General features: G+C 41.2%; 1 protein-coding gene across 2 annotated transcripts in view; it reads left to right on the top strand.

Moving 5' to 3' along the window:
• Positions 1-18597, top strand: part of TBX15 (T-box transcription factor 15) — a 111134-nt gene that overhangs the window by 64845 nt on the left and 27692 nt on the right. For both annotated transcript variants that reach the window (XM_030467075.1, XM_008505448.2), the window contains exons 6-7: positions 3358-3422; positions 10778-10875. In XM_030467075.1, the coding sequence (XP_030322935.1) occupies positions 3358-3422; positions 10778-10875 (163 nt within the window). The remainder of the gene's footprint in view (positions 1-3357; positions 3423-10777; positions 10876-18597) is intronic.

The following is an 18597-nucleotide window of genomic DNA, read 5'->3' as shown; positions in this document are numbered from 1 at the left end:
CATTCATAAAAATAGTGTGCTTTTCATATTTGAGACATTAGCCTAACTAAGAAGCATACCTCAAGAAGAGTGTATGTTTTTCAGAATAAGTATTTTTTTCTGTACAAAACCAATATTTTTACTATGAGGCAGTGTGTAGACATGAGATAGCAAGCCAGAAAAGTACCTTGCAGATAAGGTGCCTGTAATTCTTGCTATAAAGTAGGTGAGATGAACCATAAAAAAATATATTGTGTTCAGTTTTCCTTGAAACTTCGTGGTACGGTGTCCTGTCCCCACTGTAATTTTAAGGCTGTACAGCTAGTCTGGATCTGTTATCTCAAAGAGGAATCACATAGCTGTTTTTGTTTTTTTTTAAACAGTGAAGGAATAAGTTGTAGAGAAGTACAATATCATCAGTTTGTTGAGAATGGAAGCCTTTGAACATAAGCAGCAGTTGTCTATGTATTATATATGTACTGAAATATATTTATATATTTTTATATATGTATTATATATGAACTGAAATTCTTATAAGTCATATTTGATTCAGATTTTGCACAGTTCCCAGTGGAAAGTGTTACTGTTGACTCCAGATATCATAAAGGAAAGATGTTGCCACAGTGGGATCCTACCTCTGGAGACCTTGACTACTGACCTGTATTACTGATCTTCCCTTTTTCTTCAACTAGGCTACTGTGCTCAAATGCCAGTGCACTCTTGCATTTGATTACAGAATTCCATGTCTATCACTATTTTTCCCAATGATATCTTTAAGAGGACATTAATTGCTAGGAAAATCTGAGCATTTGAGAATGTAAGCATTTGAGACACCAGCAAGGATTTGGAAAGGCCTTGCTGTGGATTACACACATTTGCTCTCCCTTCTCCTTCAGTGGCCAGTAAAAGACTATGTCCTAGTCTTTCGTGGCTCCTCAGACACGTTCATTGCACACACTGAGAGCTCCCTATATCCACACATTCCCTCTGTAGTCTCCTTATATATTGTTAATCTGCCAGCTACCTCTGCCTCAAGGACTCTCTTTAGCCTTCACACCACCTCTGTCACACTTTGGGCTCAGTGTGCTCCTCTTGTTCATGTATACATCCTCCCTAATTTAATTCTCAGATGAGAAATACTGTGTGCATCCTCTTTCCCTTCTCCTCCTTACTAGGATGGGGGTTGAGATGGCATTAAAAGGGCAGTGTAAGGCAAATCCTACCCAGCCATGCTGGTGAAGCTTTTTGCCATGTTGATAGTGTCTCCACTTAGAGAGTCGAAGCTAGAATGGGTGTATGAACCAGCTTGGAAGAAAAGTAATTTTTTATCAAGCCTGTCAGGGAAACAGGATACATAATTTTCTTCAATTCAAAGCAGAGGAGTTTTGAATCAGAAATGGTGATGTGAATACTTCTTTTGGTTATAACATCTGTCCTTATGAAGAATGACTTAATTAACTCAGTGACCATTATTATAATTAGTGTTCTTGAACTGAGAGACAGACCCATGCCAAATCATCTTAGGGTAGATTGTAGTATTTGGCCAATTTATATACTTTTGGATTGCAATAGGTCAGTGTATTATTAGAGTATTATTATGCAAAATATAAGGGAGAGCACATGTGTTTAGAGTGCTCCTATGACTGCTTCTGGATTCCAGTTCCTGACTTTTTCTGTCTGGTTCCCTTCAGTACAATCAAATTGGGATTGAAAATGAATTAACTATTCCAGCAGAAAAAAATATTGCAAAACAATATTTGGTTTGCTGTCATTGCAACATTTGAAATCTCCTGCCCCCCTCACACCGAATAATCTAGTACCCAAACTTTAAGCTGTTGACCAGAGAGAAATACAATATAGATAGGAGAAGGAATGACGGGAAAGAAGCCTATCATTCTTCCCTAATGACCAGACCTATAGGATATAACTGTACAGGTACGTGAGGTGCTAAGGGAGGGATCTCCATTAGGCACTGGCTTTGTAAGTTGCCTCATTGTAAAGAAGACTGAAATTTCTTCCTGTCTCTTCAAATTCCAAGCATTTGGGTGTTTTCCTTCCCCCCAACTCCAATATGGGGAGTGAATTTCAAAAATACAAGGAGATTCTGATGGGTTGGGAAAACCTTTTCATTAAAAATAAATTTAAATCCCCTGAATTTGCCTACATGCCCTTCAGTGACTATAAAACTTTGCCTTGCTGGGAGAAGCATCTCTGGAAACAATTGTAAAATGTTAGCAAATCCACCACAGGGATTCCCTCTGCTGTAATTCCATCCTCCACAGAACATATCTGTCTCTGTACACACAAGTCCCAGGACAGCTGCAAAGTCAGGCTAGCGGAAATTAAGTTCACAAATTAAGCTTCTGCAAAAATAGGAGCTGCATTCCAGATCTGAGGTTAATATCCAGAGTAAGGGCTGGGTTCTGACAGAAGCAAACCACCTGCAAATCCGCTTCCGATCAGGCTGTATTATACTAGTCCCCTTTGAGCAAAACACTTTGAATTTTCTAGGATCTGGAGATCTCACTCTCTTTTCAATGCAGAGATAAGGTCTCTGGAACATGGGAAGGGTGTTAAAGGGAAGCTTTTGTGACACACCAGGTTGGGAAATAGCTTACCGGGAGTACGATACCATGGGCTGCAAGGTCAAAATCCCAGTATTATTTTCCAGATTTACCAACATGGAATTCATGGCTGAAAATAAAGCAGGAAGGAAGATTCCTCAAAATCACTCGATCTGGCTTTTGTCTTCTTTTTTTTGGAAGAGGGCAGAAAAAAAAAAAAAAAAAGCTTTCTAGACCAGAAAGCCCTTGAAGGGCCACCTAGATGCTAACCAGAACAGCAGCACCTTCTCCCAGTGACCAGATGGCCAGCTGCTATCTTTGAAGGCTACAGCTATAGTCTATGTGTTACTTGGCCCTTTCTACTTGGCATTGTTTGAAGGCCCATGAGTGTGTGCAGCTGCTTGTGTATGTAGAGTGTTGAGGCTGGAATAACCCAGATGCCAGCCCAAATTGAGTAGTACCCCTGCTTCTGGAAACACACAGCTGTTGATGGGTTATAGCTCCTGGGGTTTTTCACCTGGGTCTAAGATGTGCTTTTCCTTTTGGAAGAGCTTCTCGGCTCCAGTGATGTGCCAGACTTCCTGATGCTGGCAGATTTCTGCCTCTGGTGTCATTCGTTTGCTAAGCAGATAATCTTAGTGACTTTAACATAAGAAGAGGAAGGGCAAGCCCACTATAGGTGTAGGGAAATAAGTGTGAAAGATCATTGTGCAGTTGGTTTGGGCAAGAGTGTTAAACATGAGTAATTTTCACTTGTTGAAAGAAAAAAAAATAATTGGAGAGATCAACTGATTCTCTTCTTCATCCTTTGCAGATCACCAGATTAAAAATTGACAGAAACCCCTTCGCTAAAGGTTTCAGAGATTCTGGGAGAAACAGGTAAGAGGAGCTTTTTTGTGTTTTCTCTATCTGCTCTCTCCTTCCCTTGACATGTGCACAGGGTTTGTGTCTAAGGTCAAGGAAGGCATTTTGTGATCCTAATTAAGTTTTTATGGAAGAAGTTTGCTGTGATCTCATTCTTAGGGGAAGTAGAAGGCCTGCTTTACTTTGAACAGATCCAGGGTGTAATGATGGGTTCCTTAGAGTATACTTTCCAGGTTAGCCTGCTACATTGAACCCCCCCTTTTTTTTCAGAAGTCTCCTACAGTGCTGCTCCTACCACTGCCTGGATCCGGCAGTCCCACACCTTGACAGAGGGTTTTAGATATTCTTAGACAACATATCTGTAAAGACAGCTTAATGCTTTCCTGCTTGACAACAGCTTTTTCTGTGACTATTTTTTTGCTGTCATCTGTTTAATTTCCTGTTCACTGCTACTTCAGCACCTTTTCTGTTACTGCTACTTTCAAGGCTGTTTTCATTTGTATGTATGCTTTTTTTTGTGGTTTTTAAGGTTTTTTTCCTTCTTCCTATGGAATAATTTATATATTTATGTTCACACTGCTGTATCCAAAGAATTAGGTAAAATAACTTTTTGAAAAAACTTTTTAAGATACTGTAGAGTCTCTTAATAAATGTTTCTTTTTTACTAAAGAAAGAACAAAGACAAAAATGGGATATTACAGATAGTAAAACAGACATAGGTCACAAGATTACACTGCAAAATAATGAAAGTTATAGGACAGGGAACCTAGACACTGTGCTTGTTCATTATTCTATGTAGAGCTGGCTGAAGGGCATTTTTAAATTTTAATTTTCACAGGAAATTCCATAACTTGGAGAAAAAATATTTGCCTTATATTAGGAAAAAAAAAAAAGAGTTTCTGATAGGTTGGCAAGATGAAGGTGCAAATATGTTCAAGTTTCAAATTATTTCAGTTTTTCTCCAGTGATGTCAAATTGCTTCTTTTTAACTGTGTTGCTTCATTTTGTCAGTATTTTTAATGAAAACATGAAGTAGAAAAACTTAAACATTATTTAGAATATGTTGTATTTTAACACCACAATGGTAAAACGGAAATTTAATTTAAAATATCTTCTGTATTAGTAAAATACATTACAGAGTTACCAAAAAATAGTAAGAAAGTCCAAATAAAAAAATTCACCTTTTCCTGCCATTCATGAATCCAGCAGAGTCTGAAGGAGATCTAAATATTTCAGATCTAAATTCCTTTAAGTAAATGTGACAAAAGCTTTAAACATTAAATTGATTACAAGAACCCTAGGGCTGTAAAGCGAGGCTCCGAGTGTGTAAACCAGAGTGAAAGTCATGTTCATAGTCCCCATGGGCACTGTAATTCTGTTTTCACTTGCGTGTTCCTCTTGTGTATGTTCACCAGGACCATTACCTTACCCAGGGTTTGGATGGGATGCGTTCAGTGACCGGGCACCTGCCCCATGTTTCCTGTCACCTTTTCCAGTGCCTGGGCTCTCCCTGGTCAGAAAGATGATGTCCTACTGACCTAGTGACTTCCTAGCTCGGCTCCTCTAGTCTCATCTTGTGGTAGATATGCAAAAAAAGATGATACAGCCCTTATTTAATTTCCACTGTGAGCATTATTTCTGATACTTGAGACATATGTGACTTCTTTTCTGCTCTCCTCTCCTGTGGGGGGAAAGCTCTATGTGCCCCGGGTACCAGGTCTTCCCTGTGTGCAAAGATACAGCTGTGATGGAGGTTGGGCTTAGAAGAGGGATTGATGCACTTCCAGGTACATGGTGAGCTAGATTAACATGGAAGGCATTAATAAAGTCCTAGCCCAGTGAATCTGGACAGTTTCCTAAAAAGGTTGGGAATTACTGATCTTTGTAGCTCATTGATTTAAGAAAGAGCAGGAAATTGCTACACAACTGCAGCTGTGGGGAGGGCTCAGTAAGGCTCTCTGCTGATGTAAAGAGGAATTAAAATCTTTAAGGTATTACACATCAAAGAGAGCAGCCTGAGGCTTTAGGAAGAAAAAACAGGCAAAGGTATTTGCAAGCACATATAGCAGTCAGGCGCCTGCCTCACAAGCAGTGGTCTGGCTAAGGTTGTGTTGCTGTTGTCAGCTAGCAGAGGACACTTTAAGTCTCAGCTGCTCTCTTTAAAGAGGACATGTACATAGATAAACACGTGGGAGGGGGCAAAAGCATTAAGATCCAAGGTATGTGTGGAAAGGACCCTCCAAATGGGACATTTTCTTAACTGTGCTGGAATTTTCCCTTTGTGACTTTAAAATCTCCTCAGGATTGATGGTCAACCTGAGTGGGGGTTGATGCTCTGTGATGCTCATGATGCTCTGTGGCCTCCCACATCGTTGCCACTTCGTTCAGCTACAGAGTACTAGGCTGTAGGTGGAGAACATTGCACTGAAAAAGTAGGCCTTCTTTGAAACAGAAACAGGGTAATTTGAAAAGAAACTATTTGTGAAGCAGGCAAGTGTGGTATATGTCCAAGAGATTTTCTCTTTAAGGACTTAAAGAAAAAAAAAATATGGCATCATCAGGAACCACAGAATATCTGAGGCTGCTCTAGGTCTTCATATTCGAAGCAGCATTAGAATACAGAATTGGACCCATGGCTAGACTTTGCCAGTAATTGATGGAGAAAAAATCCAACAAAACAATGGAAAAATGGTGTGAGACGAGGGCTTCATAGGCCACTTAATTTGTAGGACATTTCCTTTCTGCTTTGGGTGGAGGTTTTTCATAAAATAGAGAGTGATGTTTTTCTTTCTCTTAGTTCTTATTCCAATATTGTTTCACTGTTGTTGCAAGCTGCAGAAATTTTCTTCTACTTCCATCAGCTCACAGCCTTCCCATATGGTTCCCTGTGACTGTGGTCTCCCTTCACTAGTACAAGAGACTACTAAAAACGTGTTGCTCTGGGACATCTCATCACTATGTAGCTGCCTTTATCCATCTGGGGGAATGACCTTTTCATGGATCCCTTCTTGCATCTCCTTTACTTGTGTGCATGGTGGTCTCCCTTCATCACTTACTGCCTCAGTCTTTGTGCTGGGAGAAGGATAGTAAGGTATTTCAGCTGGAAGGATGCAAGCAGCTCAGCAGCTGGACATTGTTTTGTGGTCTTTGAGAGCTCAAACCATGCTAATTAATGGTGTTCAGCAATGTCACCAATAGCCTTGATAGCTTAGGGAGTTAGCTTCTGTTAGAAGGATGAGCCTTAATTCCTGATTCTTAGAGATTCTATGTGATTTTTGATCCCTCTTTCCTTTATCTGTAAAAGCACATGTTGCATCTGTAGAAGTGAAACAAGAGAACTGGTCCTGGAGATGAAAGGATACCTGTGTAATGTACTTCAAAAGGCAGGTATTACTTGATTGCTTCCCTGAACTTCAAGAGATTGAGAACCAGAGTTTTTGTCATGTGGGGCTCAGCTAGCCAAATGTTTGGGCAGTGAGGGTGCAGGTTTAATGCCACAGAGCCTATTTTTGGAGACCAAGTAAAGTTCATTTGACAGTGGGATGCTTGTGGGAGCTCCTTATCTAGGAGGAAGACAGAAGGGACAACCATCAGGAAACCCAGCAGGGTGTGGGAATAAAACAAACTAAGATGAAGGCAAGCAACAGCACTTTCAGATGTGGGCATCTGAGGTGGATAAAAGTTGTTTGTGTTGGAAATAGTCTTTGAGCTTTTGTGTAGGGTAAGAGAGCCAGAAGGGTGCTTGGAGCCAATAGTTTGGCTTCCCCAGTGAACAATGAAATGATGACCTGGATCCTGAGTGCAGCAGGAATGGCAAGGTCGGCCATATGGGATGGATTATGGAGGTGCACAGATAGCTCATACATCTTTTTTCATTTTTCAGACAATGGAACTGTTTCATTTATTGCCTATTATTAAAACTTTATAGCACTAAAAATAAAAAATGAATGAAAAAGAGAGAGCAAATTTTGGATACCTTTTAAAGGACTGACCCTATTAAAATAAAGCTGGCAGTGACTCCTCTCTGATAGTTTGTTTTTTTTTTTCTTCCTTCATAAAGATAGTGTGAGAAGGGAGAGTTTATGGCCTGATTGACAGTTTGAAGTAAATTTTTCAGTGCAGCTCTTTGGAAGAGACAGTGGATGCCACATGGATAATGTTCAGCACACTTGGTACCAGCAGCTATTACCAAACCCCAGAAGAAGCTGCTGAAATTTTGGAAATGCTGACAACAATTCTTTTTTTGTCAGCACTTATTTCTGTCCCAAAATGTCTCTTCCTTGGCCAGGTGGGGTTTGTTTTCCCTCCAAGAGGCTGGAAAACACACACAATAGCACTCCAATATTTCTGCTAACAAGGAGAACATTACCTTCCTGTCCTGTGGTGGAGATATGTGATGTGGCTCTGGATATCTTGGTGCCACATTGATGACATAAACTGCACTGGGATAGAGGGTTGTTAGAGTTGACAGTGACAGAGCTGCTAGATTTCCACCCCTTATCTCACCATTTCTTTACAAAAATAAGAAAAAAATATATATTGAAAGACTAGGGATAAAGCAACAGTGTTTTTTTGTGATTGCACGTTATTTTTCTGAAATACTTGACACATAAGGTTGTATTTGCCTAGCAGGTTAACACAAGAGGCTGCTGTCTTGTGGATCTTGTCTTATGTGTGGAATCTGGAAGTTGAGTAAGAATGTGTTCTGCTTAGGCTCTGTTTCAGAAACACCCACATTTTTTTTTCCTTCCCGAAGATTTAAAAAAAATCACAACAGCCTAAAGCAGGGGAGAAAAATGATCTGGTATACAAGGACCTAAATTTTTGTGGAAGAGAACTGGACATAACTGAACTTTGTCACACACATTCTCAGGAAGTGTGTTTTATAATGCATGTTTAACATGTGCACACCTCTGGGACAGTAAAGGACAGGACACTTGGGGCAGGAAGAGAAAAAAAGGTGAAAGAGGTGGCTTTAAGCCAGCTGTGGAGTTTGACTTCTATTCTTCAGGTACCTGTGTCTGCAGTGCTACCCATTACATGGCAATCTGTGAGTCTGGTGAAGCCAGTGTTGCTGTCAGCAGTGGTTGTGTGAAAAGGGGAGAGTGACAGGAGCTGAGTAAGACATGCTTCTCCAGGGGCATGGCATTCCTCCTTTCATGGACATAAAGGGCAGGAATAGAGCAGCTTTGCAAGCTGCTCTACTACACTCATTGCTGCCATTTACCCTCTGTGCGCTCAAAGGCACAGTAGGGTCCAGCTCCTGAAAGCAGGATGTTGCTCCTGATTTGATCTTTTATTTCATATTTTTGTTATCTCCTGACTATTCTCTTCTTTCCTGTTCCTTTAGAAGTTCAAATTTATATGGTACTTGCAAGAACTGTATTGCTACAAAAGGAAGTGGTAGACAGAAAACTAGAAACTTTGAACTGTGAGCAAGCTGAGCTGATGCTGGCTCCAGGCAGAGGCGCAGGGGTAATAACTTTAATCTGCCTTTACTGTTTTCTTGAGCCACCTCCTGTTAGGGGTTGGATTTTACTGGAAGGGAGTCCTGAGAGCAGAGCTAGAAGTCACGTGCTGGTGAAGAGTGGGGTTATGTGCAAGGGGATTTAATGACTGAGCTGGACTGTGAGAACGTGGGTTTTAGTAAGCTGGTCTACCTTATTCCCCACCAAATCCTGGTGGCAGACACAGAGCAGCTGGATTAGCACAGCTGGAACTTTCAGTCTGTGTGTCTGGATGTATTACTTGGTTTAATCAAGACAAATCCTCTCAACAGTAGGTCTTGTTGCATCATGATTTGCTCAGGGCATTTTGTGCCTGCTGGGTATATTATGGCAGCAGAAAGCACTCCCTCAGTTTTTGGGCTGGGGATTATTTGTGGTGCTACAAAAAAGCACCTGGATGCATGTGTTGAGAAGCAGTTGGAGTCTGAACATGTCTGACTTTCTCATATAGATAGTAGATGAAATCCTGGGTGTGGATCCAGTGGTCAAAAAGTTGCTTTTGCACACAGAGCCCAGATTAGCAGATGGGTTCACATTCTGTGCTGCCTTATCTCTGAGCTCCATGAGCTGGCAGAGGCAAGTGTATTAACCAAATAGTTTTGTTGCAATGTGCTCAGCACTAGTGTGAGACTGCTATGCAGAGATGTCTTCTGTTTCTACTTCTAACAGCTTAGCAGCTAATAAACACCATGCAACAACCTCTCTTCTAAACCTTCTCTTAAAATACAGAGTTTGGTTTGCCAACTCCAATGTATTTAAAGCATCCGAGCTTCCGGGGAGACTTTGGAAAGTTAACTGAGTGAGTGAAGGCACGTGCAGAAAGACATTTTCAGAAGCAAAAGGCAGCTCCAGTATCAGCTCAATATCTGATGAGAGGCTCTGGGGATGTTAGAGCCTTTTGCATTGAAAGGGGATATGTTCTCACATTTGACGAAGCATCTGTAGTCGTGTTCAGTCAGTGTGAGGGCTATAACCTACTGCTGGAAAACAGGCAGAGGAAGGCAAGGAATGGGGAACACAGTAATGTGCTGCTTCCACGTGGAAGAGCCTTTCCTGGGAAGAAACTCCAGGGGATTGTCTGATAAAGAGCATGAGGTTTCTTCCCTGACAATGCAACTCTGTCCTCACTAAGCCTGTGTAGTTACACACTTTCAGAAGAGCTCTACCATTTTGTGGTGAAAATAAGAACCAATCCGAGACCCCTGCCCTTCAAGAGGAAAAGTTCCCACTTGATTTTTGGCTTTTTCTCTTTGGTGCTGTCACCACTTATGGTGTTACTTGTGTCACTACTCTTGCGGTCAGTTAAGAACCCAAATCAGAGATGCCACTGATCTTTTATAAGATACCTCTTCTACATTTCTAGTTGAAGTCCAAAACCAAGGAGATTCCATGGATGGCTTCCCATAGCACTTCAAAGCAATGTCCAGAACTAGAGGAGGCAGAGAAAAGCAATTCATAAAATCCTTCTGACTCTGAAGGCTGAATCCCAGACCTCCCTTGTTTGCATCACACCTTGTATCCACAAAGCATGTAAAGCCTGCTCTATGATAAAGAATGCCTCGAGGAGCTGACAAACATGTTTCCCCTGGAGAATAGACAGAGACATTGGGATCCTTGTTAAAAAAAGAGAGGGGTGCTGGAAGGTTGTTAGGAGCTTCTGTTTTTGGGGCTGTGGAAATGTCATTTTACGCCAGTGGCTAGCACCTGTGCAGGAAGGCCCCGCTTGAGGAATTCACAGATGCCAAGGTGACATTTTGGTGGTTGCTGGCAGCCTGTCAAGGGAGGTCAGAGCCCTCTTTCCCCAACACTAATACCCTTTCCAACTGACTGACATTCCTCTCTTCTTTTATTTTCATTTCACAGGACAGGGCTGGAGGCCATTATGGAGACCTATGCCTTCTGGAGGCCCCCTGTGCGCACTCTCACTTTTGAAGACTTCACTACTATGCAGAAGCAGCAGGGTGAGTGTACAAAGGCCGTGAAAAGAGGAGGAGAAAAGGGTCTATGAGCAGCAGTGCACTCAGCTGTGTGCCTGGTGGCTGGGTTGGAGGGGCTGGGGACCTGCACCTTGTTGAGCTCTTGATTGCTATTGAAGGACACTGAGCAGAAAGGGGAGATGGAAATGGTGGACAGGCCTTGCCTCATGAAGTGCAGTGCAACCACCTCATCCCCCTGGTGTTCCTGGTGCAGCTGAGAGCTAGCAGGAGAACCAGGAAAGAGTGAAGGTTGGGAGAACCAGGCCAAGTACACAACGAGTTAAGTGTGCAGAGAGCACAGAGGAACCACGGAAAGACTCCAGCACATCAGAGACGTTCTCTATTTACACTTAGAATTTATCATTTGTGTGGCAGTACAAGTGAAAGGCACCTGTGTACTCTGGAAGATTTAGGAGACCAGAAATGTGCCTCCCTCCAGGATCATGCTGGCTCACTTACAAAACCTGATGGCCTTGCTTGAGGAAGTTTGTTAGCACAAAGCTGGGAAGAATTAATGGGTAGGACAAGTGTTTTGCACTTCTTTATGCTGTGTTCTCTCATAGCATCTGCCCTTTACATCTCTCACTTGTTAAGTAGGGGTTTTATCTCTGGTTTCAGACTATGTTACTTTTTTTTTTTCCCCCCACCGATAGGACTTCCCCATTCACTTCATTGCAGCTATTTCTAGTTAAAACCACAGTGATCACTGGGAAGAGAGGTACCAGGACAACCTGGTACTTCTTTTATTCCAATATAAATGAAAGAAAAGAAATCACCCAAAGCCATTTTCGAATGTTACACCTGTGAAATTAAACAATCAAAACTGAAAGCATGCCCTGTGTGGCAGATTCCCCAGCCTCTCATATTTGAGCTTGAAATCACCCCAAAAATTCTCTTTGGACCTCAAATGCATCTGGGGGTGGTGTGGTCTGCTCTAGAGGGAAGGCAGCAGCAGTGGCTGCTGGGGCTGCCCATCGCAGTGCAGGAGAAGTTTTGCACAAATTCAGGGGTTTGTGTCAAGGAATGCTTGCAGTGAGGTGTGCAGTCAGAGATGAGTTAAAACAGGGATTCAGAAGTGTTTTCATCAGCCACCTAAATAGAAACATTACAGCCCCTCCTCCCTCTCAGGGTTGCTGAACCAGCCTCCCTCCTCTGTCTGACCCCCTGTTCTGGCTCACACTCCTCCCCTCCCCTCCCATTGGTTATCACATAACATCCTAGTGGCAAGTCCAGCTATTGCTTACATGGTAAGGTAATATTAGCAAAGGAAAATATTTAATGTATTTTTAGCTTGTTTTAATATAGTTTGGCAGCTGAAAAACCAGGAAGCAAGCCATTACCTTGTGACCGGCCAGCTCTGTGCAGACCACCACCATCACACCACAGACCACTAGGTTTAGAATGGCCCTTTACTAAAGTTGTATCCACAGGTCAGTCTCAAAACTTAGAGCTCACTACAAAACAGTGTTCTTGAGCTCTACATTTAGCCGTTCAAAACAGCCTCAAGATAGTAAATCAGAAATACTCCCTCCACCATAATGCTCACTTCTGCAGTAGTTGTTGCAACAAGCTGACCCGGGTCTCAGAGATAGGTACAAAGCCAAAGTGCAAACATAAGCTATTTCTTTATGGCTGCTGGGAAAGACCCCAGGGGCCAGCACAAATACACTGGTCTGGAGATCTGGGAATTGCTGGCAGAAAGAGCAAGAAGTGCTGAGGTGGCTTAAAACTATACGTGATTCTTCCCTCCAAACCTAAGACAACCAGAACATAAAGTGCCTATATCTCTCTTTCCTTTCTTTCAAACACATGAACTGTGTGACAGGTGAGTAAATCACTGCTGTTCAAGAGCTGGCTTCAGCATAACCTATTGTATCTCAGATGCTCTGAGCCTTAGAGAATGTTTTAATGTAGCTCTCCTGGGACTCTACTCCTCTCTCCCAACTGAAGCTTCAGTGCTCTGAACTGTGTGGTATCATCTGATACCCTGGATCTTCATGTATTGGAAATGTTAAGGGTATTATTTTAATAAACAGACATTTTAATTTTTGATCATGCCATTATCTCCAAAGCTGGGTGAGTATATGGCATTTCTGAATAAACATTTTAGGAATGGCAAGCCTCCATTTTATCCCTTTAATTGTTAGTCAGGAAACATCACTGGGGCTGCCAGAGCCTTTTGGGACTAGATGAGCTTAAGAGGACTGCAAACTGCAGAGAGACAAGGTGAGAGCTACAGAAGGCGCAACATGCCTAGGAAGAAATATAATTGATGAGGACCAAGTTGTGGGTGTTCAGCCTGGTAAGGGGAGAAAGAGTACATAATAGTACTGAAGATGCTGTCTGTGGTAAATAGGAAAAAAGCAGTTATAGAAGACTACTGAAGTGCTGGAACAGATCTCCTGTAGGAACTGTGGAATTCAGCTTTCGTTTTCTAGAAGTGAGTCCCCCTTATTGTGGTAGAAAAAATTATGCTTTCTGGAGCAGAATCTTGAGACTTCAGCAGTGTGAATATGGTGCCTTAGGTGCTTTCCAGATGGATTTTTGTCTGCTATGGGTTGGTATGGATTCTTAGCTCTTCTTTTGTCACTTGCTAATTTTTTAAAGAAATAGAAGTGTTAACTGCCTTTTCCAAAACAGATTTGTCAAACAAATCCAACTGAATTAATTGGCTAAGTTACAGATTTGAGTGATAGAAATAACTCCATAGGTGTGATGTATCTCTGTAGAGCATTTAACTAATTGCTGCATGTCAGCTTGTAAAAGTTAGTATTTTGCATGTATTAGGAAAGGAGTAGCTGACTGCTCTCAAAGCTGATGTGATATATGTGAAAACACCATTCAGTAGGGACAGTCCCAATGTTGCTTTGCAGAGACTGGTTCCAGTAATAATGTGTCCAGGTCTAAAAGAAACACTGCAGCTGCTAGGAGGCACAGATCTCATTCAGACTGCAAAGTGGTCAGTAATGATGGGGGCAAAGGTATGAAGGGCAGTAGAGATTGCTTGGTAACCTGTATGCATCCAAACAAATTGTGGCTTTTAGTTCAGCCAGATGCAATATCATATGTCCAGGAACAAAACATAGGACATAATATTCACCAGGTGTGATGGAAACTGTTGGTACTGACAAGAACTTGGAGGTGCCAGTGGATAAGCCAATGCACGTACAAGGGACAGTGTATGTTATAGTGTGATAAAAAAGGACATGCAGTCTCTGGATTAGAAAAAAAAAAAAAAAAAAAAGTGGTAAATAGTGCAGAGACAATTTCGTAGCTGTAAACTGAGCCTACAATATAGTTTGCTACTATATGTATTTTTAAAGGCTAGAAATAGACTGAAGAAGATTCAAGGAAAAAAAAAGTAGATTGATTTTTTTGGAGAAGATACCTAAGAATGGAAGCTCAGTTTGCAGGATATTAAAAAAGATGAGGTACTGAATCTTTACAGTCCATATCATCTTGCATGATAGCTTTGTATCATTCATTGTCAATAGGTTCTTCTGACTGTAAATTCCATGCTTTTGTGACACAACTGTGTGGAATATGCTTCATTATGGTGGCTTTGATTTCACTGCTCTGAGTGAAAATTCTTTTTTTGTGGGATGTTCCGGGATAAGGAGAACAGGAGTTCCCCCTCATCTACCTTCTTAATATAATTATTTTTTTGCAGGTTTTTATGTCCTTCTTCTGTGTTTCTCCCACTGAACAGTGCCAGTCATTTATTTTCTCTTCAAGTGGAAAGTTTTCCAGGTCCTTAATAATTTGTTTAAAAACAAGCCTGTGCAGAGTATTCCAGATGCATCCACATGATACACTTATCTAAAGGTATTATAATTTTTTACACATTTCTCCCATTCAGCATGTATCCCAGTGCTTTGCTTATTTGTTTGGCCCAAGCTGTACAATGACCAAGGGCCACAGTGACATACCAAATTGATACTCAGCACACTGGATGCAGCTGTTTCATACAGGGATTAAATAACTTTCTAATCTACATAATGATAGGTTTCAGCTGCTACACAAACTGGAGTGCCTGATATCACAGCCGGTCTGGTGTGGCTGACTCTAGTAGTCCATCAGCTTTATTTGCACATGCTGCTGGTGGAGTAAAGTTCATCAGTAAGTCCCTACAGGTCTGTGACCTTAGTGGTCACCGGATTGCCCTCCCAAGGAGAAGAAAATGTCATTTCTGTCAGTAAAATCTCTGACCTGAATATAAAGCCTGGTTTTTAGAGCACAGAATACAAAAATCATTTCAGCTTTAAAAGGGCAAGCACCACAAAATCATGGCAGATCTGCAGCCAGTTGGAAAAAAAGAAAAGTCCTATTGAACAAAAACTCTTTAAAAAATATTCAGAAAGCATCAGTCCAGGAGAGGCTGACCTTTAGGAGAATGATGTCACCAGCTTTGCAATCTACCGATTATTAGAGAAAAAGGGGGGCTTGGAATTATTTGATGCACATGGCAGTGAGATGTGGGGAAAGCCAAGAATCTATTAAAGTTTTTAATTGGAGTATATTTTTGAAACTTAGATTGAACCTCTTCCAGATTCTCATTATTTAAAATATGTAGCTTAGTTTCTCGATTTTAACAGGGAACATTAAAAAAAAAAAAAAAAAGGTAGGGTGGTAGTGTTAAGAAAATGGAAGTTCCAGTAACTCTGGATTGTGTTATTTTCTAAGACTAAAAAGAGCTATTGCTGACTCCTGTGTGATGCAGTCTCCCACAGGACACTGAGACGAGCAGGTTGCTGTCAGTGGCCATAAGTTTTACCAGAACATAGAGAGTAGAAAGGCACTGTGACAGTGTTGGAACACTGATTGGTATCTGATCCTTCCTATAAACGCTGATGACTTATGCAAGTAGTAAAATCAAAGGTACCATGGCAACTGGTAAAAAGAATTGACTCCTAAGCAGAATATCAAGGACCAGTATGAGAGCCACATGATGTGGTATTTTGGCAGGTTTGCAACACATACATTTTTACTTAACCATTTTTTAATTTTTTTGATACATGCACACCAAATCTGCAAGAATCAAGCAGTTTTGACTGGTGAGTTCACAAGGCAGTTTTTCTTTCAAATTGGGTTTCTTTGCTTTAATAAGGGCCTTTGCTGGGGACTCTATCAGTTGCTTTCAGTAGATTCAACCCATTTTCCATCAGCTTAAGTATATGCATTGATGTTGCTCTGGGTACCCGATGTAGAGAGACCACTCCATAGAGTCTTCATTGATGCTTGTTGATATTGGTATCAAAAGCTCAATGTTTGTCTAAAACAGTTTGGGAGGCAAAGAGGAGTTTCTTTCTGGTAAGATGTCCTGTTGTCTCTGCTATCAGCAAGTGTCTCTGGTAGCAGCAAAAATGCTTCTATCTCTAAAGCAGCAAGCATGTGCAAACTGGCAATTGAGTATGGTGTCTGCTGAGGAGGGAAAAGTATAACACTGCAGTCTTGTGCCAGCAATACTATGCCCAAAAGGCTCCCTCTCCTCTGTGTGGAAGAGATTCAGTTTGCTCATTTACTGCTGGAAAGGAACAATGTTTTCTTGTAGTAGCAGTGAGTCCAGACAGACCTTAAGGTTGCTTGATATATCAGCAGATGGGGAACACATACCCTGAGTTGAAATGTTGCTGGTTTTCCAGCTTTCTTGTAGGTAAATATTACCCTTTTTGGGCAGGCATCACCTCTGTCTTGCTGAAGTTTGTCTGTACTTCTTGTTAGTAATTTCTTCTTTGGTACACTTGCCTCCATGTCAAGTGTGTGGTGCTCTGATTGGTGCCCTGATTGAATGCATAGATTCATATTAGAGTCAAGTGGAGAGAAGATGAAGCCCTGCAGAACTTCATCTGAAGACATCAGAGGCGCCTTGAGGCAGAAAGAAGAAAATAACTGTTAAGATCCTTTTGGCTTTATTTGAGATCCCAGATCCCCAAAATAGCATCTCCAAAAAAGCAGACCTGCTGATGTAAAAGGAAACTGAACAACCTATGAATACATCTGCTTGGCCACTTGCCTTCAGACAGCAGCCTTCAGTCCTCTCAGCCATGCCACCAGGAGAATCTGGATGCTGCTTCCCTTTCAAAATCAATTGTGAACAGTCTAGGCTATTGGCAGAGGTCAGATATCTGGGTTTGGTCTCAATTATGTTCTTGATTTGTCTGACCTTGAAGAGGAGATTGGAAACAGAGCAGTTGTTGCCAGGGTTATTGGGATCAAGAGCTGCTTTCTGCTGCATACCTCAAATGGCTAGTAGATTGCCTCATCTAAACGAAGCAACAGAGAACAAGCTGTTCCAGCTTCTTCTTGCTTGAGCTGCACAGGTTTTCTTTAGGGAAGGAGTGCTTCTGGTGCTTCAAGGTCTCATCTTTCATAGTGAAAAGCTAAAATACCCTTCCAGATGTGACACGAAGGTCTGAAAGTCAAAGTCTGTGCCCCTCTCTTATGAACTGAAAGGAGCCTGAAGCATTCTGTTACTCCAAGGGGGTGTTTACTCTAAAGTCTAATTACCAAAGCCCATATATGTTATCTCATGGATGGTGATCAGGTTTCATATGAAAGAATCGAAGGCAACGATTATACTTTGAAGATTTGCAAAAGTTCCTCAGAGCAGAACATTATTTTGTCATTAGTGGTGTGTGCTTTGAGCTTTGGCGAGACATTTTTCCTCACTTCAGAAATTTTGAACCACAGTACCTCTGGAGTTTCATGTTTGTTTGTTGTATTTTTCTATCACTTAATATGCTGGAGCTTCCAGGTCCTGTGTTGGCTCAAAGCAGTCTCCATCAGGAATAGCAGAATGGGTTTGCAGTTCAGTTTGCTTTTGTCACCTCCAAAGAAATCACCACATTTTCAGTTGCAAAGTTGCAGTGGTTTCTCTTGTTACTTTCTGAAGGATTTGTGCCACAGGGACAGCTTTTCTACATCTTTTTATCACTTATCATAATCTCCTGGACTAGTTTTCATTACAAGATCCCTTCGTGAATCTCTGTGACCAGCTGATGGTTGTGAATTAGTACCTTAGTACAATCTATAATTATCAATGATGAGCAAATTTCTCCAATATAGTAAGGACCTCATCACCTTCCAGACCTGAGTTGATTTTATCTGTCTGTACTTGAAGAAGAGAAATGAGACATTTCTGTAGGAGCTGATGTGCATCTCACAGAAGTGTTTTGTACCCTGCATTACAGCTGCCTACAGGGCAGAAAGTCATGTCCAATGGGCCTTCTCCTGAGACAGTGTGGAGTTGGCCCAAGAATTTTATGTGTTTATATGAGCAGGAGAAACCCTTGTATTAAAGACAATCTAGGGGAACTGGCTAGGGCATGTTGTCTCACTTTAGGGAAAGCACTTGTGGTGATCTGGATATAGATGAGAATGGAAATAATTTGTAGTGACTTATACCTTTTCTCCATGTTAGAAAAAAAGGTTGTTTTTTAACTATTAAATCTTGAAAATATTTTATCTTGGAGGATGACTGAGGCAAGTTTTACCTCTAACTTTCAGACTGTTCAGTTTTTTGCAGAAATATGCAAGAGCTAAAGGGAATTGTTATTCTGAGTTGTTCTAGATGTACCATTAATTCCAGTGATTCTCATAATTTGAGGTAAACTTATAGAAAATATTCTTCCCTATATTCTACTAACCTTAAATTTCCTTTTATTTCCTTTTATTGTACCATACAGTACAATCTTCCCCCCTTAAATC

Source organism: Calypte anna, chromosome 1, assembly GCF_003957555.1.
Source record: "Calypte anna isolate BGI_N300 chromosome 1, bCalAnn1_v1.p, whole genome shotgun sequence".
In the NCBI taxonomy this organism is placed as follows: Eukaryota; Metazoa; Chordata; class Aves; order Apodiformes; family Trochilidae; genus Calypte; species Calypte anna.
This window is presented reverse-complemented; position numbering and strand designations above follow the sequence as displayed.